The 24,596-nt window shown below is 38.9% G+C and overlaps 2 protein-coding genes across 2 annotated transcripts; one reads left to right on the top strand and one right to left on the bottom strand.

Annotated features, from left to right (window-relative positions):
- Positions 1-8,272: 8,272 nt before the first annotated feature.
- On the top strand, positions 8,273-11,336 carry LOC143605226 (putative feruloyl esterase A). Its single transcript, XM_077081430.1, has 10 exons — positions 8,273-8,466; positions 8,548-8,627; positions 9,680-9,745; positions 10,019-10,066; positions 10,145-10,212; positions 10,300-10,372; positions 10,453-10,614; positions 10,696-10,890; positions 10,973-11,061; positions 11,131-11,336. The coding sequence occupies exons 1-10, from the start codon at positions 8,397-8,399 to the stop codon at positions 11,303-11,305; spliced, it is 1,026 nt and encodes a 341-aa protein (XP_076937545.1). The 5' UTR covers positions 8,273-8,396; the 3' UTR covers positions 11,306-11,336.
- Positions 11,337-15,261: 3,925 nt separating this feature from the next.
- LOC143606750 (pentatricopeptide repeat-containing protein At1g11290, chloroplastic-like) lies at positions 15,262-17,878 on the bottom strand. Its single transcript, XM_077082417.1, has one exon. The coding sequence runs from the start codon at positions 17,875-17,877 to the stop codon at positions 15,445-15,447; it is 2,433 nt and encodes an 810-aa protein (XP_076938532.1). The 5' UTR covers position 17,878; the 3' UTR covers positions 15,262-15,444.
- Between the last annotated feature and the right edge of the window lie 6,718 nt (positions 17,879-24,596).

Genomic DNA, 24,596 nt, shown 5'->3' with positions numbered 1-24,596 from the left:
GAAAAGTTAACTTATTCAAAACACTTAGAAAATTGCTAAGTTAAACTAAAATATGCATGAGCAAATCATATAAGGTTTACAGGGCAAGGCGTTAACAAAATATTTATATTCACAATAAAAATTCAAACATTACAAGAATGGCTAGGTATCTACCCGCCTACAAAATTACAAATCTATCCTAACGGTTGGAAGGGATCTCAAGGTTCAGGCTTCAGGACCACTCCCTCCAAACCCACTCGAACCCGCACCATCAGTTGTCTGCGGCGGTTCGAGGAAAGCCTTGAGAACAGCTAGCCCGTCATCAGCAGCCGCAATTTCGTTCACCTTCTCCACAACCGGATGCGGGAAGGCAGCATACTGGTTCACAGCTTGGTCGTAGGCAGCTTCAGTGTCTACATCGTGTAAAGGAAAGTTGGAAGGCGGGATGCCCTTCTCTGCAAATCCTAGACCAAGCAGGAAACCAGCCTTCTCCCCGTCCTCATGAGAAGCGTTGAGGGCTGCACTCATGGCATCGTCATAAGATGTGTTCGCGAAAATCCGATGCACAACCTACAAAAAAAATATATATATCAAAAACTTTTCTAAGTATAAAAAAAAGCGTAAAGCAAAGGAATTATTAAGTTATGCGTACCTGAGGCAACGCTTCTCGTAGAAGCCACTCCTTAGTGATTAGAGCTTCTTGGAGGGTAGCTTGAGCTTGATCGCGGGCACGTTCGGCTTCATTTTTGTTGAGGTTGCGAAGCAACACATCCTTAGCAGCAGCCTCTTCAATGCCCCTAAGCTTGCGCTCAGTGCGATCAAGCATACCCTTCTGATCCAAGAGCTCTTGGAGCTTCTTGGCATCTTCCAAAGCCAAAGCATCATGAGCCTGCTGAAGCTTCTCTAGTTTGGCTTTGAGCTCTTCGTTCTCAGTGCGCAGAGGCTCAGCAACGGCTTCAGCTTTGGTGGCCCTCTCGGTCGCATTACGCGTGGTTTCCTTGGCCAACCTAAGCTGTTCATTGACAGCTTGGGTAGCCTTGGAACGGGCCTCATGCCTGGCCTGAATCTCGACCTCGAGGTCCTTGAAGGCCTTCTCCTTCTCCGCAGCGGTGGCAGCGAGCCTCTTGTTCTCTTCCCGCAATGCTTGCGCTTGAGCCACTTCTAGGCTACGCGCCGTCTTTAACTTGTCGTTTTCGACAAAGTAGCTCGACACGCGGCTGCATCCGGGCAAGGAGGATTCGGAGCTCATTGGACAGCCTACCCTCCTGGTAGCTGGCCATTGCCTCCCCCAACGCACCGCTTGGGGCGGTGTGGCGCGCCCAGTCGACACAGTCCGCAGCCGTTCGGAGGGTCGTTCCCCGGAGGATATTCCACCGTGGAGCGTACACCTCATTGGAATCTGCTGCAAAAACAAACAGTTAGGAAAAAAATGACAAAAATGGGTGATAGGCCAAAACAACCCCACGCACCTGTAGGGTCGGTAACAGGTCGGTAGCCGCCAAACCCATCACCCGAACCTAGAGGATATCCATCCAAAAGGTCAAGGAGATGGGAAGGAGGCAAAGATTGGACCCCCCTCATCAACAAAGGTAAGTCCAGGGGTCCCAACCCCAAACATACCTGAAGAACCAGCCATGGACGAGGTAGCCGCTGACACCGGAGGGGGCATGGTAGAAGCCACCGTGGTAGAGACCATCGGAGGTGAACTCATTGGAGATGAACTCACAACCGTGGTCGCCGCTGCGGATGAACTCGCAGAAAAAGTCACCGCCGGCCCAGTGAAGGATGCGGTAAAGATGGCACTAACGGCCGGCGGAGACGACATCATAACCGGAACAGTTGACTCAACAGTATGAGCAACTGAACCAGCACTGGAAACAGGCGCAGCCGCCTGGGTCATCGCCTCGGATAGGTTGACCAAACCTATCGTCGTGGGTCCTGAACTGCTTCCTCCCACACCGCTCTGGAAAGCGGATACATCCACTCCTGCGTGAAGACAACAAAAGATTAAAAACAATGGCGGAAAGAAATGCGGGAAAGGTAAAAAATTATACTTACGGGTTTTCTTAATCTTGAAAGACCTGACTGGCGGAGACGAACCCGATAGAACTGGCCTCTTCACGCCAGTCACCGTCGCAACGCTTGGTTGCTCGGAGGTGACAACCGTCTCAACCTCCAAGACAATGGTCTCGCTACCACCAAGGTCCCCCGCCGCCTCCTCACTCTCAGTATCAGAATCCGACTGATTCCCCAGGTCGACGACGGAAGCGACCTTCGCCTTGCCCTTCCCGCCAGCAGCCTTCTTTTTCCTCGCAAAGAAGGGCCCATCTGCGGATTCCTCATCAGAAGATGACAAAATCAGAGGAATTCCGGCAGAAGTTTGAGCATGAAGAGGACGAGGGTTGAAGAACTTATTACCTGGCCGAGTGGCGCTCAGGATCTCATGACCTGCCGGATAGACTTCTACGAACCTATCCGCAGTTTGCTCCAAGATGGGCAACTCGTTCTCGTCAAGATCACGAGTACCCAACCGTGCGGGACCACCAATCTCCCGCGGATACAGGAGCGATTGTAAGTCGTTCCCCTCTGAAATAAGAAAAGATAACAGTTAGTTGAAAAACCCTAAACCAACACAAAAAATGGAGCATACCGTAAGGAATAGAGCTCAAATCGTATTCAAGGACGATTGGTATCTGCGGCGTCCCGGACCTAGCATATTTCCACACGCGGCTCATGCCGAGCATAACCATCCCAGACTCCGCGAAGCGATAAACCGGAGTCTGGATCTGGGAGATCTTGGCGAACCATTCCGCCTCCTGGTAACTGGAGGCGTGAAAGCTAGGGAGCGCCCTCCCGTTCTTGAACGTCATCGCGATGGGGACGACGCGAGCGGAGATGAAGAAAAACTCCCGCTTCCAAGAACGAAGACTACGCTCGGTAGCGCAGATTTTCAACCCCTTGATCCGAGTGACCAGAGTATACTAACCTTGGATGCACCACCAGGAGTAGAAGGTCATCAGGCGGTCAACGCGGGGCTCGATGCCCAGAATACGGCACACCCATTCGAAGTGGCGAACTTTAGCAATCGCCATTGGGTGCACCTCCGTCAAATGCACACCGTGTTTCTCCAAAACACGGTATACAAACTTCGTTAATGGGAATCTAAGATTCCCATATATAAAGAACGAAGCGTAGACCCCTATCTTGCCCTTAGGGGCATCGTACACCGTCTGGTGAGGCTCCGGAAACTCAGGCTCATAAGGCTCGAGCATGAACTTCTTGACGATATAGTGGTATAAATCGACAGAAAGAGTACACTGGCACTCGCCAGCAGTACTCTTATCGTCCTTATCAGACGTGGACGTCGGGTTCTCAGGGTATACATCGGACTCCTCGACAGTAACCTCGGGATCATGTGTAGAAGAAGACATTTTTTAGATGTTAAAGAAAGCGATTTCAAGAGAATGCTCGACAGAAAAGTTAGAGTATTCGCCGGAAATCGCTTAGAAGAAGAAGAGTGAAGTGAAAGTATGGAATGGGATACACCCTCTTCCCCCTTATATACTCATCGCAATGAAAGCGATGAATTTAATGCGGAGGGGAGAGAAAACGCAGGTGCAATGAAACGGCGACACGTGGATAAAGCAAGCTGGCAACAGCTGTCAAAAGGACGCGTGCCATAAATCTCGCGCCCACGCGCCTGAAAAAGCGTCCGGATTGACCACATACTGTCACGTCGTCATAACTTCCTGCACGTCCTGAAACCGTCAGAAGAAACCGTCAGGAGACGCCAACGTCACTTCAACCGTTGGGGCTGTCCTTATCCTTTCACCAACTCTTCGAATTTCAAAAAAGATTCAAAAAGATTCAAAAAGATTCAAAAATAAGAGGGAATATACCCCCTTACATTGGGAAGCAAAAAACCGTAGGACAAGCGCGGGTACAGTGTCAAGGCGAAACCCTTCACATACTTAGCACTTGCAGGGAATTGAAGCCAAGAAGGATCTTATGGTTCATGCTTGCGGAAAGGGAAATAACACCTCCGCATGGCGGGAACGTTGAGAACTAGGTTGTTTGAAGCTTCAAGGTGGAATTGGTGGTTTAACATAACTGATCACTATGTCCAAAACTACCAAAACCTCGTGAAGAATCTGTACAAGTGAAACTCAACGCTCCCGACTTGCGAAGAGGTTAAACACCTACCCGCATCATAACCAAAGATCAGGCAGAAAAGTCAGGAATTTCTGCAAGTGACGTTAGGAAAACTGCGGGAAGAATCCCCGCGGAAAACCTTAGAAAACAAAAACTCCTCTTTAAAACCCCTTGCTTAAAGTCCAAAAGTTCACCTCACTTATTGACAATTCATGAGAGTAACAATGGACTGGGGGGACTTGAAGAGGTAGGTCCCCGCAAAGCCCAGTTGGACCCGCAAGACACACCTTGAAGAGGTACGTCTGCGCAAAGACCAACTGGTTCCGCAGGACCCACCATGCTCAGAGAGATGAAGACCTTACACGCAGTAAGCCAGCTGTTCCCGCAGGAAAGCCTCCCTTGGTACAGTACCCTGCCTGTCCCCGCAGTTGTGGGTACAAGCCAAGAAGGAAGGCCACCCGCACTAACAGTAAGGCTACACGCATAAGGCACTAACTCTTAATACTTCAGTAATGTCACCTGAATAAGGAATGAGCAGTCTGGAAGATCTTTTGTACTATACCTGCCAAGGTATGGACAAAATAGACAAGATCTGACCAAAGCAGCCCATGAACCAATCACAGGGTGACAGCTCACCGATAATAGTACGAGGAGGAGCACGCTCCAGTACAAAATGTCACTATCAGCCGCTGCCTACCCACCAACTCCCATCGTGGCACGTACATAGCCCGTAGTTGGTGGAAAAGGAATATTATACAGCTGGCCGTACCTGCTTGGAAACCTACCTTCGGCTATAAATACTCCAACACCTTGGAACGGTATGATCATCTTATCTTCTCTCTAGCTATTCCTCTCAATATACACTTATATTCAGAGCAATCTAGTCTGATTCTCACGCCGGAGGGTGATCACAAGAAGGAACCCCCACTTCTCAGTGACGAGCTCACAGTGTCTGTTTTGCAGGTCAAGAAGAATAACCATCTTTGCCGGACCTAACCCTCGTGGGAAACATCTACTTAACCCTAAGATTATCCGTAATCTGCCAGGGTCATTTAGTGTTTCTTCAGTTTATTTTTGGGAAAATTCCCAAAATAAACGTTTATGAAAACGTTTTTCAGGTTTTAGGTGCCATTTGCAAGAAAGTTCCAAATAGGTATTATAAACCAGTCGTGACGAGTAGTTTATGATTACACACGAGTAGTTTGTAGAACTAGTTAAAACTTGTCACGTGCCCTTAAACTAATTGTAATGAGCAGGTTCACTAATCATTTGCTCGTCACGAATAAATAATATCCATGCCTTGTAATCAACGCCCACGAGTAATTCATAAGTTATTTAGTCGCGAGTCGCGACGACTAGTTTACCTGGTTTACATTCCCACACGAGTAGTTTATTAGTAATTAACTCGTCGCGACTAGTTTAACTTTACAATCTACTCGTTTCGACTAAAGAACTTATGAACTACTCGTGAGTGTTGATTACGAGGCATAAAACTTATATAATCGTGACGAGTAAATGGTTAGTAAATCTTTTCGTTACGGTTAGTTTAAAGACACGTGTCCAGTTTTAATTGGTTATACAAAATACTCGTTACGACTATACTATAATACCTATTTTAGGAATTTAAAGCAAATGACACATAAAACCTGAAAAGCGTTTTCATAAACGCTTATTTTGAGAATTTTCCCTTTATTTTTTATTATTCACTTCGGCAACGGTTTAATATATATTATTCATTCCAACTTTATTTTTAACAAATGTTTGCATGACTGATTCATTGATATTATTCACGTCAACAACACTATGCTTGTTTTTTCTTCCAAACAATTCTCTAATGTTCATTAAACATTTTATATCTACATCCACCGGCGCCGAGACCTACCTTCACAATATGTGAACGTATGTGGCAAATACACAAACCATGCATATGATTAGATATTTAGGGTCTACTACAAGATATACCATTATAAACCGGGATGGGTTGGATATTTAAACATATACTTTTGTGACATAGCTATATAACCTACCACTTAACCATAAAAAGTTTTATTTACATTGTGGTCCATTTCCTATCACCATCTCTTTCGCAGCTACCGTCATCTAGATATGTTGCATTTTACATGTCATCTCGTAAAGTTTGTCATTATAACGACCTCATTCATCAATTATGTATATAACTTTATGCTATCTTTAACAACCTCCCCGTTTATATAACATTTGTTCAACCTCTCAACATCTCCTAAACTCAAAAACTTGTAAAATGTAACAAAAATATATTTAGTGTGAGATCTTGGTCATGCTAATATTATGTCGAAATGAGTCGACTATTAAGTGTTAACTTAATGATACGTTTTGCAAATCCTTAAAAATGAACAATGCTTTGATTGAATTGGAATTAAGTGAAATATTAGCAAAGGTTTTTACTATTTCATTAAAGATTATTTTATTTTATTTAATTTACCTATTTATTTATCACTCAGATTCACTCTAGTCCTTATATTTTATTTTTTTAACATATTTTTCAACCGGTTGATCAATGAAGCGATATTCATATGATAGTTAGTTCAACGACCGGTCTAAAAACAATGCATATTATATATTACTCTTAGTGCGATTTGTGATTTGAAGTTTTGCTACGAAGGCTGTCATGTCATCATCTAAAAGTTATACATCATCTAGAAGGCAGGCATATGCGACAAGAATATGCTCCCTAGAACTTTCATGATATAAGAATATAATTATTATATTATTTAATAAAATTATTTTATTTTTTTAATAATGTTCTGATATACTTAATACTCGAGTTAGTTTTTCTAGGACAAGATCTTAACCCATACTGATTTTGAATGACACTTCAGGTCTGACTCACCTAGAAACATCATCAAGAAAGGAACTCACTATTGTGAGTAAACTACTACTGAGTCATGCTTCGAACTTAAGAAATTAATATCCAAAGCCTTAAACATCATATACATGTCACTGGATCACAAGACAAACTACAATACAATTATTTTATATTTATTACACTTTCGAACCATGGCGATACTCTCATTTATGATTTTTCTAGTGGATACATGTAGACAGACGAAACAATCATATACTTTTAACTATTTGCATAAAACTTAACAGCATATTTAATAAACAAAAAGTTATCATTTGGTTTAGTGGACATTTTTGAAAGAATGAAGGTTAAAGTGGAAAATATTATTGGAGTCATAAAATCTCTTGCCTTCTTGCGTTTAAAAATAGGTTTAAGTGCAGATCGATAAGTTGATCTAGTTTGTGTAATTTTGTTTTTATGCAATTGTGTTTTCCCTTTTATAGCAGCCTCCGGGTTGTGGAGGTCGCACGGCAGTGGTGTTTTGTTGGTGTTTTTACTTATTTATAAAAGTTTACAGTTCGAAAAATTTGGTTTAACAGACGGGTTAATTGGTATACATAAATATTTGATTTTTTCTATCATTTTGGTTTATATATATTAAATAAAAAATGAGAAATGGAACAAAAGAATACATAACTTCATATAACTAAAAAAAATACAATGTATTAGTTTAGTATATTTCTTCATTATTTATTTATAGTTATCACTTGTAATTCATTATTTGTATTTTATTATTTCATATAGTTATCACTTAGTTCTTTTCGTTTTAGACGAATAAATAAAGTTGTCACATTACATTAAAACAAAAAACATTTACGAGTCAAACCGAGAGATAAGGCAATGTGAAACTTGAGCTAGAAAAGCTTACAGGTTATGAACCAAGCAAGCCTAGTTGAACACTGTTTACAACGAGCCAATAACAAGCATCTAAGATAAAAAATATATGTTTTAAAATCCTTTTAATCAACTTTTGGTGGACAAAGACAGGTTCGATACCCTTCAGTACCGACAGGAACATCTCCCACTGGTGGCCAGTACCAAGACAAAAGAGCAACTCGATTGGCTTGGCTTTGCCAACAACCCCCCCCCCCCACCCCCACCCCCACACCCTTGATGTAAAAATAGGTGAAGCCGTGAAGCAGAGAGCGGTGAAAGATGAATTTTTTAGAATTTTAAAATAATAATAATAATAATAATAATAGATAATGGTGGTGCAAATAGAATTGGTTTAGAGTCATGTACTGCAAGCACACGACTCAATAACTTCCAAAATTCATGTTCCACATAACCTGAATATTTCAGTACAATTGCGTATACAAAAACCGCAATCAAATTAGCTTAATTAATAGTTCAGACTCCATCATTTTCTTTATTATTATTATCCATGGAGCAAAGATGGTGGATAGTATTGCTAATTACAACTTCTCTATTTGTTGTTGGTTCAACTGCTAGAGGTAACAACAACAATTCTAAAGACTTAATTTTGCCCTAAAGTTTATTACTTTATATAAAATTCAATCTTTTTATGGACACAGGGATTAAAATCAAGCATAAGGTTGACTCACCTGTGTACAATCATACACTCACTACAATTATGGTGGAATATGCTTCTGCAGTAAGCTCTGTTTATTATATTAATTGCAATCGATATATATATATATATACACTAGTTTTTACCCCCGTAAGGTTGTTTTATATTGTTTGTTCGAATATTTATTTATTTTTTGAATTTATATTTTTTTTATTGTATGAAAGTTAATAATATACTTATGGTTTGATGATAAATTGTTTCACAAATAAACGAGATGTTATAACCCGGTTTAAAAGCTATATGGTTTTGATGAGACCCAAGACCCGTTTATTTTTTTTACTATAAAATTAGTTTTTTAATTATAAATAATATTTATGAAAGTTAATAATAAACTTATGGTGTTATGAGACACAAGACTCGTTTATTTTTTTTACTATCAAATTGGTTTTTTAATTTAAATAATATATATATCTTTTTTAAAATAAATAAGATATTAATTTTTAATATATCCTATTTTTTAGGATTTTTACATCAATAATTTGGTGAGAATAATTTTTTATTTAGTGAGATGTTATAACCCGTTTAAGGAATATCTGGGTTTGGTAAAACCCATACCCATGAATTCGGTCAAATGCATGAGAAGCCTCCATTTAAAAATCAAGCAAATCTGGTGACTCCAAAAAAAGGGGGAGCGACCACATCGCGACACGTAGAATTTTTATATCTTCGTTTATATATTATATATATATATATATATATATATATATCGGTTATCAGTCCCTTGGTAAAATATCGCTCTCAGCGATATTTGACTGATATATCAACAATTTTCCCGAGATCAGTTTTTTAAGTCTTAATTTTGTCACTTTTTAGTGTTTAATGTTAATGTTTTAAGTCTTATCAGTTCCTACTTGCTACAATTGTTTGTTAGTGTTTTGTAAGTTGCAAAAGGTTAATTTGTTAATGACGGGAGAATATACTGGATTGTTACTGTTAAATTTTACTATTACCGATATCTCACCGTGATAACCGATATCTCAAATATCGGACTTTGACCGATATCCGATATTTTTTCGCATTAACTGCATAGTTAATTATATAATAAGTTGATAAGATATTACTGTGGGATATTGCAGGTTTACATTTCGGATTTAGCGGATCTTTTTACATGGACCTGTTCAAGATGCGATGGTCTAACCAAGGTATTTGTTGGTGTATAATTTATCGTGCATACAATCTTTCGGTCCATAAGTCCCAAAACTTCGTGTTTAGTAGGATCGGTTTTGCTATTCAAAAGGGGGTTGCCCGTTTAGTTGTCACTTTATTGTAACCGTTTGAAATTAATGGTAAAAGCACGTTGAACTTATTGTGATAGTTGCACAATGTGTTCGTTTTTTAAGAAAATAAAATGAAATTATAAGTACAAAACAGTTTTAAAAATAATGCTCATGTTTGGTGTTATTATCTTGAATCAGGGATTTGAAGTTATAGAGCTCATTGTTGATGTTCAGAACTGCTTGCAGGTACATCTGGTTTGTACTGTTTTAGTGGCATTAACTTGATAACTTTATAATTTATATTGATTGTATACTATATTGCAGGCATTTGTTGGGGTTGCAGATGATCTTGATGCTATTGTTATTGCATTCAGAGGCACTCAAGAAACCAGGTATTGATTTGGAATATTGATAATGATTAACTGTTGCTCACTTATATTTTGGTTCATGTTTGAGTAACTTATTTATGATCATCATAGTATAATGAACTGGATTGCGGATCTGTTCTGGAAGCAGCTTGACTTTGACTATCCTGGTTGCACAGACGGCAAGGTGCTTGTTGCAACGATTTTGCTTATTGTGTTTGCACATGTGATATTATTATAATTTCATCTTTGGTTTCATTGTTTCAGGTGCATCATGGGTTTTTTAGTGCTTACAGTAATACAGTCATGCGTTCGGGAATTCTTGATGGTGTTAAAAGAGCAAAAGACGCATATGGAAACCTTAAAATTATGGTGACCGGACATTCGATGGGTGGGGCAATGGCGGCTTTTTGTGGATTGGATCTTGCGGTAACTATCATTATTATTCCGCCCCTTAATTTATTATGTATCTTTTGAATCTATATTAACGGATTGTTTACGTTTCCACAGCTTATGTATGGATCAAATAACGTTCAAGTTACAACCTTTGGACAGCCTAGAATCGGGAATGCTGCTTTTGCATCATATTATAGTAAACTTGTACCAAATACGTTTAGAGTGACACATGCGCACGATCTGGTCCCGCATTTGCCTCCTTATTATCAGTATTTCCCACATAAGACATATCATCACTTTCCAAGAGAAGTAATCGTGTTTGACAACATTCTTGACTTTTAGCATTTTCTATACATGCATTTCAAATATATTATTTACTTTTCATTTGCAGGTATGGGTTTATAACATTGGATTAGGGTTTCTTACGTATCCCGTTGAGATTATCTGTGATGGTTCTGGTGAAGATCCTGAATGTAGCAGGTAGGTCAAACAACTTAATTTTAGATATATGTAACGATGAAATTTCAACTGCTCGTTGAATATTTTCAGATCGGTGTCGGGAAACAGTATTTCAGATCATTTGACTTACTTTGGTGTTGAAATGGGGTGTGATGTACCAAGCAAATGCAGCATTATTATGACCCCTGATCTTGCTTCTTATGGAGAAGTAGATAATAATGGTAATTTTGCCTTGAAGAAGGAACCAAAAGTGAGCGCTCAGTGAATCAACTCGTTTCACGATTGTGTATGTATATGTTTAACAGGTTTTTATGCTCGAGCGGAGGGGCTCTAGCGCCCCCGTTGAAGCCCCACACCCCTAAGTCTAACAGGTTTTTATGCTCTTAATGGATTGTTTTCATGGGATTTGGTGTTTCAAAGTAGAATGTATATGATGATTTATAGAAGTATTTAATAGTTTAGTTTGTCGTGGAAAAATAGTCTAGGAATATATTTTTTGTTGGTTATGGAAAGTATTGTTTGTAATAAGTTATTTTATGTGTATTTGAGCTGCTTTTATTTGAAAATGTAGGCTATCGGTATGACTAGAAACCGAATCATGTGATTGGATTAAAGTTCAAAATATATTTTTTGAAAAGATTATTTAGTAATCTGGTTGATACTTTAAATCCTGTATATAATTATTTAAGGGTATACTTTATTGTAAATAAAAAAAAGTATTTTGAACTTCTTATTATTCTTCGGCTTGGTCTTATTCTTCGGCTTGGTCTTCTTCGATCAACCTCTTTCGGATACGTTTCTTTTGCTTTTCCATTAGCATTTGATCGACCGGATTTAGGTTACTGAAGTCTCTAGTAAGAAAGTCCAAATCTCTCATTCGAGTTTTTTCCTTTTTGTCATAAGAGACCACCGCCATGTTTTTGTTGAATTTATTGAGGGATTCAACAAGATTGGCGATGTTTACGGCTTCCCCCTCAGCCGGTTTTTTCCCCTTGGCGTCCCTTCCCAATGGCCGCCTCCTCGGTGGTGAAGACGTTTCCTCCTTCGCAATGTTTAGGTCGAATCCAACGCGGCAATCCGACCCGGTTGAAGTGCTATACGCTCCAGACGAACTAGTTTTAGTCCGTTTCGGCCCTACTTCCGCATCAAAGTCCGGCGCCACCAGCTCAACCCACTTGGAACACTTTTTCAACCTGTCCCACAACTTTAAATCGTCCCACGTCTTCACCATCTCATACCTCCGCAAACACTCCTGCTTCCACTCTTCGACCGTGAAATTGTAAACCGCCAAATCATCACTGCCACTTGGTCTCATACGACCGCTGTTCCTGTTGAAAAGATTAGTAAACATACCAACAAATTTTCTGATTTCGGACCACCGACCCGAAATCATATCGGCGTTCCACTATGTACTCCCAACGAGCATGTAGAACGTCTCCCTAACCTTTGTCCAAAAAATCTTTCTCTTTTGGTAGTCGGCTGCAAAATGAATAAATAAATTAGATTTCCATTTAACTTTTTTATTAAAAATCTTTTTTAAAAACGTTAAAACAATTACCGCAACGCCGATCCTCAGAAATGACTATCCAAGCCCGACACAAGGCTTCCTTCTCATCCGATGACCACGGAGTGGCTTTCCGTTTCGTCCTCGGAGTCGAAGCCGGTCCCGACCCGTCCGTTGCAACTGGTTTTTTCCGGTGGACGTGTCTTTTTGGTCCCGTAGCTTCACCTTGTGATTCTTGTGTCTCCGGAACAACAAAGTTAGGAGACGGTTGTGTGTTGGATGGTTGAAAGCCGGATGATTCTTGCGTCTCCGAATAAAACATCGGTTGGTGCGGTGACGACCATAAATCGTTGTCAAGATAATCTGAATCAAGGTTTGGGTACCAATTTCCAGACATTTTTTTTAAAAAAAGTTGAGAAGATGAATTGATTTTGGGTGAAGGTTTGAAGTTTTGGTATAAAAGTGGGTGAAATGGAGTATAATTATATAGAAAATATAATTTTTTTTGTTTTTTTCGGCTCCCAACGGTCCAAAATAACTCAAAAGGTGTGCTCCTCTCTCTCTTCTCCCGCTAACCAGCTCACGCCTCTCTTTTTTTTCCCGCTAGCGCCCCGTTCGCGCCCCTGGTGGCGTGGTGTTAGCGTCTGGGGGCGCGAGCGGAGGGGCTCTAGCGCCCCCGTTGAAGCCCCACACCCCTAAGTCTAACAGGTTTTTATGCTCTTAATGGATTGTTTTCATGGGATTTGGTGTTTCAAAGTAGAATGTATATGATGATTTATAGAAGTATTTAATAGTTTAGTTTGTCGTGGAAAAATAGTCTAGGAATATATTTTTTGTTGGTTATGGAAAGTATTGTTTGTAATAAGTTATTTTATGTGTATTTGAGCTGCTTTTATTTGAAAATGTAGGCTATCGGTATGACTAGAAACCGAATCATGTGATTGGATTAAAGTTCAAAATATATTTTTTGAAAAGATTATTTAGTAATCTGGTTGATACTTTAAATCCTGTATATAATTATTTAAGGGTATACTTTATTGTAAATAAAAAAAAGGTATTGTTACATTTTATTTTGAACTAGATGTTTTCACCACACGTTGTGCTGTGGTTGTAAGGTTATTACACCGTAATAGATTGAATATGTTGTTTGTTTATAGATGTGCTTTGAGCTAATTAGGATGTTAAGCTATAAGTCAACTATAATCAAATGAAAAATATTGTCAAGAATTAGAACCTTTCTTCTTTGTTTGTTCGTTGGAATCTTTGCGAAATCGAAACATAAAGGTATATTCGGATTCCAAATGTGAAACTTAAAGCTATATTATACGTGGTAGAAGCCCAAAATAAGACTATAATAATAACTGACGTACACCGGAAAAAAAAACAAATTGTAAAGACCTAATATGCTACATTCTACTGGGCTATATATGCATAAAGGAAATTGTTACCGTAGCATCTTTGGTTTCCTATTATATATAGGATAATTCGTTCTATGTTTATATAATTAATTTTTATTTATGACTGATCAAATGTTAGCAAGTCGTTTTATATTCATCAAGTATTGCTTTTATTTATGTCTTGGAAGTTACGTTGTTTCTCGAAATGTGTTAATAGTTGAGTTAAGTTAGAACAATAATATGTTATGAAATAGAAACTATACGAGAAAATAGGTAGGACAAAAAGAGCAACAAGCTTACAAAAGCCCAAGTATATTTTAACTATGGTCAGGGGCGGATATACACCCCTCAACTTTCCCTAGCAAAATTTTATTTGTTTTTAATAGTTTGCTATATCAGGACCCTTGCGGGAAGATTAGGTTACCCTAAGCAAACATTATATAAAAGAGAAATTGTAAAAAGTTTCATCTATGTAGACTTGCAGAAAAGTGAAAGAGGATGATAAAGGTTGAAGATGGGTTTTGGTTTACAAATATCGAGGTAAAAATAGTGGGAACGGAAAACTCATGTCATTGCATTTGAGTTATTATTAAATTATTAATAATATAATATATATTTTAAAATAATAACCGTGAACCTGAGAGTTCAATTGTTTTTCAATTATCGATATTGAATTTGGATTTCTTATTTTCCATAAAAAAAGTAATAAAATTGGATTTTTATTTGTTAGTTATTAGTTATGTATTTATACATTTGTTGGAAACTTGATATATTTAATTTAGTTGATCTTATTTGCTTTATTTTTATAACGACTAATGAATAAAGACAAGTTGTCCGAGGTAATGAATAAAGACCGGTTACCCGAGGTAATACACTAGCAAAAGGCCCACGATGGCAGACAATATTGGGTAACCCGGACCAATCATCTTCTGTTACGACGTGCTTATTTATATATACGTATCGATATAAATTTATTCACAACAATCATGTGTATGTTTCAATGTAAATTTTATTCAAAATGAGTTGGGTCAAACATGATGTTATAAATAACTAGATACGTTAGACGTTAAACCCAATTTAAAATTTGAAAAATAAAAAAATAGGGGCTCACTGTTACACTCGTATAGGACCTTGAGGGTTTTTTGAATTCTCATAGATGACCTTGTATGGATGTACGGTAAAAAAAATTAGGTTACCCCTGATTTTATTTTCTAGATCCGCCACTGACTATGGTATTACATGGATTTGTGTTGTATATTACCATGATTCCTCCATAAAAGGACATGGATTTCGGATGATACAGATACAGGAGCGGAGGTCAATAGTCACATATAACACATATTTACGTATGCATTAATTGTTGTTACACGGGCAAAAGTAGATACACAACTTTGGATTCGTGTATGTCATGACTATAAACATAAATTTCGAGAATTCCATTGGGATTGTTGAAGCATAAATCCGCTATGGAGCAGTTGAATGTCATTACGCCTCAAAGAGACGTTACCAATAATCTCCACAAGAACAAACCCCATTCTTGAAATGATGAAACCGATGCAAGTCTCTTACAATAATCTCCCTGTTCTCAACAAGCGATATAAACTTAGTCGCAGCATGACAATCGCCACACACACGAAGGTTCTTTCTAATATGTATAGTTGTTCCTGGACGCGTATTCAAAAGCCCAAAAGCAATAGCAAGTTTCTCACTATGAGTACTCACCATTTGTTCTTGCAGATCATCTTCTGCATCATGCATCAAATCACTAGCAGGCACGTAACCGACACCTTTAATCTTATCAACCAATTTTTCAAGAAAATCATAAATCTTGCTAGAATCATAATGCCATGAGCTTCCAGAATAAAAGGTATGAACTTTATTTTCTAACTCAACTGAACTATAACCAGGTGTTTTCTTTATCCCTCTTTCTTCCATTTTACCCCTGATTTCACTCACTTTATCCCACATCGAAGCCGTCGCGTATATATTAGCTAAAAGTACATAATACCCACCGTCATTCGGGTTCAACTCAAACAATCTACCTGCAGCCATTTCTGCAAGTTCAACATTTTTATGAATCTTGCAAGCACCCAACATTGCACCATAAACATTGACCCCCGGTTCAACGGGCATGTCCTGAATGAAATCCCAAGCCCTGGTTAGCTTACCTGACCTACCTAACAAGTCCACCATGGCTCCATAGTGATCCATTGTCGGCTCGATCTCATACTCGTTTTTCATTTTTGAAAAATACTCAAACCCCTCTTCCACAAAACCCGAGTGGCTACAGGCTGAGACGATGCATAAAAATGTTATCATGTTTGGTTTTATGTCTCCGGCTTCCATTTGTTTAAACAGTTTTATAGCTTCTGTTCCATACCCGTGGGTCCCGTACCCATCAATCATAGCATTCCATGTTGTTACGTGTCGGTCATCCATTAAATCAAATAGCTTTCGAGCGGTAGTAATCGCTCCACATTTAGCGTACATGTCTACAAGCGCGGTTTTCACAAATACATTTTTATCCAAACAAGTTCTTGTGACGACCCCGTGGACCCACTTTGCTTGGCGTAATACTGAAAATTCCGTGACTGCTGCGATGATACTTACCATGGTGAATGAATCAGGCTGGATGTTTTTGACTTTCATGAGACGGAAATGATTCAAAGCGTTGACTATTTGACCATTTTGCGCGTATCCAAGTATCATCGCGTTCCAGGATACAACAGTTTTTCCTTTCATGTTTTTAAATATTTCAGAAGCAATATCAACACGTTTACACTTGCAGTACATGGAGATTAAAGAGTTCATGACCGAAACATCACGGTTTAGACCTAATTCACCGACTAATGAATGAATGAACTGCCCGCGAGCGAGATCACCTGAATCAGCACATGCCTGTAAAGCTGCCATAATAGTCACACCGGTTGGTTTAACTCCATCATCCAACATTTTCTCAAAAAGAGATATAGCTTCAGCATAATCACCATTTTCTGCATAGCCACCGATCATAATATTCCACGAGACCACGTTTTTACCACGCATCTTGTCAAATATCACACGCCCCATGCTTAAACACCCGCATTTCGTATACATGTCAACTAACGCAGTGGCAACATTTGCGTGTCGGTCATACCCTGACTTCAAAACATATCCATGAACCGATTTCCCAACTCTCAAATAACCAAGATTACCAATAGCCGGCAAAACGGATATAACCGTGACGGGATCCGGTCTTAGTCCTTCACTTAGCATCTGTGAAACTAACTCCAACGATCTCCCCGCAAAGCCATTCTGAGCATAACCCGCAATAATCGTGTTCCACGACACCACATCTCTCTCAGGCAATTTAACAAACACCTTATATGCATCATCAATTAACCGACATTTCGCATACATATTAACCACACATGTCATAGCATAAACATCCCCTTGATGCCCATGAACAATCATCATCGCGTGCACCTTTTTCCCTTTGCTAACAAGCGAATTCTCACCACAAGCCTTCAAAAGATTAGTAAAGTTATACACCACCGGCTGCACACCGTCGTCCATCATTCGACAAAAGAACGAAAACCCATCAAAAATATAAGAATTCTGAGCATACCCTTTAAGCATTGTGTGATAAAGAGCATCGTTTTTATGTTCGATTGGTTCGAATACACGGGCGGCTTCGGTTAAGCTGTTGTACTTGCAGAACAAGCTTACGAGCTTGGTTTGAAAGAGGTGTTCTTGGTAAAGGCCGTTTTTGATGATTTGTGGGATGATTTGGTGAAGCTCTTGGATTGAAGTGCAGAGTTCTAAGAGGAGTGCTGCTGGGTGTTTGTAAATGTGAGATGGGATGTGGGTTCTTTGAGTGAGTGTGTGTTGGATGCGAGAAGACGGTGATGATGGTATGGGAGTTGTGGAGAGTGATGCAGAAATGGAAGTAGCCATTTTTATTGTGTTGTATCCAATATCAAAATACTATATTATCAAGATGGATGATGTTTTGAAATGAAATGGGCTATCCAGGATTCACACATTATTGATGTCATGTGTATATTAATATGTAAGGGCTATCTAAGCTACTCGTTATTCGACATTTGTTTGTCGCTTGGTCGGTAATTGCTAAAAATGTACATTTTATTTCGGCTTGGTTTGAAATGAGTTGTTAGGCTTGGTTCGGTTTAAAAACAAGCCAAACATGAACAAAACCTCACTCGGTTTGGTTCGGTTTATTTTGCTTGAATTAGTTTTATATATAAAATTTATGTATATATATATATATATATAAAAGTATACTATTTTTTTAAGTTTTTAAAATTTTTCTCTTTGTGTTGACTTTAAAGTTCGAATTTAAACTCACTTGTTTTATATATGTTTTCTGTTAACTTTGAGTTTTAGACATTTTAAAAATGAAAGTTTAAACAGTTATAGAGTAAAAAGTCTTGAATTAATAATATCTTAACGCCCTGCTTGCGGTGCGCGCATGTAATGTATATATGTGTGAACCCTAGGGTGGGCAAAAGTAAAATTGCACTAATTTTGACGTTATTTTACTAATCTCGTGAAAATAACGTTAAAAGTGGCGGAAGGTTAATCAGGCATCATGTGGTGGCGTTGATAGCCGAAAGACAAGGGCACATGCACCGATCAGCCGGTGTCCCGATGATTGAGTGCTATGTGCCTTATGTCCAAGGCTTGATGCAAAACTACTATCGAGCCGGGGGTCTCACCGGAAGCAGCCTCTCTATCCCTATGGGATAGAGGTAAGGCTGTCTACATCTTACCCTCCTCAGACCCTACCATAGCATTGCTATTGGTGGGATATACTGAGTACGATGATGATGATGATGAAAATTTTGTATAGAACCAAAGCGTTTGGTTTCAAACCTAACCAAGTTCAATCATAAAAATATCGTTTGTTTCTTTAAATTAATTCGTTCGATTTGACTCGCTTTCAAACCAAACCAAGTATAAGCAAACCTGCGTTCAGTTCGTGGAACGCTTTACCAGTCCATTAGTTAGATTGGTCCAATAAGTCCGACCAGAACCTGATAACACGATGTTATAGGGTCACACCCCGACCAAAGGCGGCGGAACATGCCGGGGTGCAACGTGATTGGACAAATACACAAGACACTATTAAAGTGACAATATTTAATCAACTCATTAATTTCATTCAATCACCAAAGTAACACATATTGTTCATACAAATAACATCAAAACATAAGAAATAGATATTGTTCATTCTTCTAATAACCTAGCGGTATCAAAATAGAATGACGTCTTCAAACTCCAACTCAAGTAATAATCAAACCTGTAACATGCATAAAATAACATTTGTCAACACGTATGTTGGTGAGCAATTTCATAGTTTTGAGCATATATAATATGAGTGAAATCCACAAACGTATATGAGACTATAAATAAAAGCATCAATCATGGTATATAAAACATATGTAAATGAGGATCCTTTCTAATCGGTAAGAATACCGACATACTTTGATAATGAGGCCCTATTCTACTAGCACAAGGCTAAGTAGTTAGGGGAGCGTATGATCATACTTAAGGTTCATTTACTAAAACCGTACCGTTCACCACATCGTTGGCAACTTGAGCTTGGTTGGCGTTCATCATAAAGGCACGCCCTTGGTTGCCGTGGTTAACTTGTTGAGCCGGAGGAGGTGGGAGAGCTTGCATGGCTTGCAGGTGTGATGGAGGAGGAAGGGCATGCATGGCTTGGATCGGTTGAGTGGGAGGAGCCAAAAGTTGCGGGATTTGGGGTTGGTAAGTTTGAACTTGGTAGGCTTGGGTTTGATAGTAGGGTGTGGGTGTGATTTGGGCTTGGTTAACAAGAGCAAGTCGAGGACAAGCTTTGCGGAAGTGATTCGGGTTGCCACAATTGAAACAAGCTCTAGGTTGAGAAGGAGGGTTTTGAGCAAAAGGAGCGGGACGGTTTTGGTTGGATGGGGCATACCTTGGTGGAGCGGGTTGCCCACGAGAGGCTTCTCGACACACGTTGTTAGTGTGACCATAGCGGTTACACTTGGTGCAGTGGCGACAAGCAGAGTAGGAGGGATGATGACGTTGACAAGTGTTACATAATGGGTGCGGGCCGGAATACGGTTTTCGGTTTTGGAGTGCGTGGGATTGAGATTGAGGTTGTGATGGGTGGGTGACAGCATAGTTTCGGTAGTTTGGTTTGATTTTCTTTTTGGTGTGGTGGGTGGAATTGGAGTAGTTGATGGCTTGAGGTTGTGGGTCGACTTTAGCTTGAGGGGTTGGTTCGGGCTTACTCTTGTCACTCGTTTTCTTGATGGAAAGGGTACCGTCTTTGACATGGTTTTCAGAAAGAGCACCGGCGAAGGTAATAGCATCATGAAGGGTTTGCGGGTTGCGACTCATCACCGAGTCGCGGATTTGCATAGGCAAACCTCCGACATACTTGTCAATAGCCCTTTCGAGGGGAGTGACCAAGTGAGGAACCAAGAGACTAAGCTCGTGAAAGCGGTTGGAGTAGGTGGAGTTGTCACCACTCTCTTGCTTGAGTTCCCAAAATTAGGATTCGAGTTTTTGAAGTTCATGTTTTTGGCAAAACTTTTTCATCATGACTTCTTTGAGCTTGGTCCATGAGTAAGCCATAGCTACGTCCGCTCCATGGTTGAAAATCTCGCTATTCCACCAAGTGCGGGCGGTATTCTCAAACATGCTAGAGGCATACGTGGTCTTTTTGAGTTTTGGGCACTCACAAAGAGTAAACACACTTTCCATTTTCTCGAACCATTGTGACAAAGTGGTGGAACAGCTCGTACCAAAGAATTGAGATGGGTTGGCACTAGTGAAGTTTTTCAAAGCAAAAGGTATGGGGTTGGGTGTGGTTTGAGCAACGGTGGGTTGGGTGGCTTGGATTTGAGTTATGAGTCCGGGAATCACAGCGGCGATTTCTTTTGCTACCATGGCGGCCATCCGACGACCGGAGCTCGGCTTGCGTAGTTGGCGACGGATTGGAGGCATTTTAAAATAATAAAAGAGAAATGGTATAAGTTTGGGGTAATTGATATAAGTATGAGGGAAAAAGAGTAAATGTAGGGTTTAATGATTGTGAATCTTAGAGTTATGAGAATGAGAATGTTAGTAAAAACCATTTTATACTTACATCAAAAGATAAAAATGTATATATATTTATAAGTTTCAAACTTTTGCCATTCAAAAATTGGAGGTTTTGAGATTTTGAAATTTATATATATAGTCGGGAAAATCGTACATGAAATCACCAGGGTTTGATATCCCGACAAATAAAGTTGTATAAAATAATAGGTGGAGTCGAACATGTGCACGTACCATCGCGTCTTAATTATGTTGTTGTGACTCAAATAACGAAAATAACATATAATAAAAACGGAGATACAACGAGATGTTAAAAACAACTTGTATTTTTAACACCAAAAAATATAAGGAGGCAACCGGAACTCTTGCATTCGACAACTTAAAGTATTGACATGTATAACACGATTCGTAGGCCTAGAAAACGCACACTATAATTCAACCATCCCAGGTAAGTATATCACCTTCGATTCTTGGAATCTTTTTGTCAAATGGTCGTTTCATAGTGTTTCGCTTTCCATGATGGCTACAAACCCGATATAAATGCAACCTTTAAGGAGATCTTAAATAACGGGATCGAAATTAAGTTTGTGATCCATAAAACACAATATAAAAACTAATGTTTTTGCGTTCTAAGGTAAGGATACCTTGGAATACTATGAGAGTGTGTGCATGTGTATATTTTTGAAGATTAAATGAAATAAATAAGCAATTAAATGTATAAGTGTAATGAACAATCAAGTAGGGTAACACGTATAAGCAACACGTATAAGGACCCTAAAGCAAAACTATACTAGGCCGTTACGTATAACCACCTATCTTACAGTCTTGGCTCTGATACCAATCCGTCACACCCCGACCAAAGGCTGCGGAACATGCCGGGGTGCAACGTGATTGGACAAATACACAAGACACTATTAAAGTGACAATATTTAATCAACTCATTAATTTCATTCAATCACCAAAGTAACACATATTGTTCATATAAATAACATCAAAACATAAGAAATAGATATTGTTCATTCTTCTAATAACCTAGCGGTATCAAAATAGAATGACGTCTTCAAACTCCAACTCAAGTAATAATCAAACTTGTAACATGCATAAAATAACATTTGTCAACACGTATGTTGGTGAGCAATTTCATAGTTTTGAGCATATATAATATGAGTGAAATCCACAAACGTATATGAGACTATAAATAAAAGCATCAATCATGGTATATAAAACATATGTAAATGAGGATCCTTTCTAATCGGTAAGAATACCGACATACTTTGATAATGAGGCCCTATTCTACTAGCACAAGGCTAAGTAGTTAGGGGAGCGTATGATCATACTTAATGAGGCTCAACAACAACATAAAAATAAACACTCACGCACGTAAAGCATATGAGACATATAACACACAATAGAGCAAGTATTCTAGCATCATATACCCTAAAGTTTGTGGTTTGAGAAATGAGTATAATATAAATCATTTTTGTTTGAATAAGTATGCATGTTACCCCCAAAAGATAAAAGTGAAAACGGGGGATGAAATGTACTCACGTTAACTAAGTAACTTGAAAGATTGATTCGTGAATAATCGGAGATCGGGTTTAACGAGCAAGACCTAGATTAAACGGGTCTTAAGTTAGTAGGTAGTCTTGGAAGGGTTTAAAATAAAATATGACAAGTAAAGTAAATAAATGAAGTTTATGGTTTAAAAATGTAAATACTTGGGAAATTAAAGACATGTTCTAAAAAGTAAGTTTACTCGAAACCGGATCTTGGTATTTCATTCATAATTATTACTCAACCTATGTTAAGTAACTTATGTGGGTTATAATGCACTAATGCAAGACCCTTTGGGTATATGAACACCAAAACAAGGTTTTAATCGAGTGTTCGGATTTGTTAACTTGGGTCTAGATAATTAACTAAACTCAAAGTTAACTTTCCAAAATGTTTTGAGATAACTCAATAAAATCGAAAGACTTAACCAAGTATATAGTTCTATTATGAAGAACCTTAACGTCCGTTAAGTGTGTATTTGGTATCACCGGTACAAGCTTGTTATAAGATCAAGTTGGATACCGACACACCAAGTAAGTTGATAAAATACTTAAAATTAGTTTAAAATACATTCTTGAAGAATAGATGAGTTTCGATGGCCAAAAACACACTTGTGTGTCTTAGGCAAGTGAACTCGGTTTAGTTCGGTTTTGGTTCGGTCCTTGACTCGGAATGATACCGAGGATGGTTGCCACATACCCAAATACCATAGAACTATCAAAATGGTTTTAGAAGTTACAAGGTTCAAATCTTTCATAAACATGTTTATTTAACTATTTTAAACAAAACTAGTAAACAAAACTATTTAAAACAAAAGCTAGTAAACAAGAGTTCGGTCTTGATTCGGGTCTAATCTCGGGATGAAACCGAGACTAGTGACTTCATACCCAACACCATGGAACTCTTTAAACATGAATTAAAACTAAACTACTTACAATATAAACAAAAGTATTAAAGGGAAATAGTATAAACAAGACTAGTAAACAAGAGTTTGGTCTTGGTTCGGTCTTGATTCGGGTCTAATCTCGGGATAAAACCGAGACTAGTGACTTCATAACCAATACCATGAAACTCTTTAAACATGAATTAAAAGCTAAACTACTTACAATAAGAACAAGACTAGGAAAGCATTAAAGGATAATAGTATAAACAAGAACTACAAAGAGTTCTCCATGTAGCCTTGCCTTGTAGCATATCACCTCCCGAAGAAGATGAAAGCCGAAGGAAACAAGGGGTGCATATTATATGTAAGGCCCCGAACCCGGTAGCCCTACTTTAGCGTCGGATTTACTCATAAACACAGTTCTTCAAATCAGAGTTTATTAAAACTTTTCGCGGAATATAAAACATCAATCATTTGTTACAACACGTTAAACCTTTTCTTTGATACCATAACACAAGACTTTATTTTTAAAACATCTTTACTTCTTTCTTCAGATGCCAGCCGTTCAATCCATGCCGTGTGTCATCCTCATGCTAACTCTGTAATCAGCTCACCTGCGTGCATACTAAAAGTCAGCTACGCTGAGTGAGTTCTTGTTAATCATACAATACCATACAATACCTTATTACATACATACGTACTTAACCTCATAACTTTCTTTCATACACACATAAGTACTCATATCTTCATTCTTACTTACATACTTTCTTTCTTACTTACATACTTGCTACCATACATACATACATATCTACAATCACTAACCTCAGTCTACCGAGAGTACGTTCATAGTTCACCGTCTATACCTGTACTCAAGGTCGTGAACACGTACAAAGGTCCGCAGTCCTTACCTATGTTCACCCTTTATGGTACGTGCAAGGTCCGCAGTCCTTCCCTATACCATCCTACATCCACAACACGTACAAGGTCCACAGTCCTCCCCTATGTTGCAACCTAAACCATAGCACGTACGAGGTCCGCAGTCCTCCCCTATGCTACCACAATACAACTACAGCACGTATAAGGTCCACAGTCCTTTCCTATGCTGATGCCTATCTATAATACGTAT

The sequence above is a fragment of the Bidens hawaiensis genome, unplaced genomic scaffold (genome assembly GCF_021521415.1).
Source record: "Bidens hawaiensis isolate Kalapana, Puna unplaced genomic scaffold, B.hawaiensis_p1.1 tig00002123_1, whole genome shotgun sequence".
Lineage (NCBI taxonomy): Eukaryota > Viridiplantae > Streptophyta > Magnoliopsida > Asterales > Asteraceae > Bidens > Bidens hawaiensis.
Note: the sequence above shows the minus strand (reverse complement) of the source record. Positions and strands in the feature narration are given on the sequence as shown.

Bases quoted from the DNA above. Each gene is read 5' to 3' on its own strand.
- LOC143605226 (XM_077081430.1), top strand. From the start codon at position 8,397: ATGGAGCAAAGATGGTGGATAGTATTGCTAATTACAACTTCTCTATTT. The intron at 10,067-10,144 runs GTACATCTGGTT...ACTATATTGCAG, and splicing joins ATGTTCAGAACTGCTTGCAG to GCATTTGTTGGGGTTGCAGA. The intron at 10,615-10,695 runs GTAACTATCATT...ACGTTTCCACAG, and splicing joins TTTGTGGATTGGATCTTGCG to CTTATGTATGGATCAAATAA.
- LOC143606750 (XM_077082417.1), bottom strand. From the start codon at position 17,877: ATGGCTACTTCCATTTCTGCATCACTCTCCACAACTCCCATACCATCA.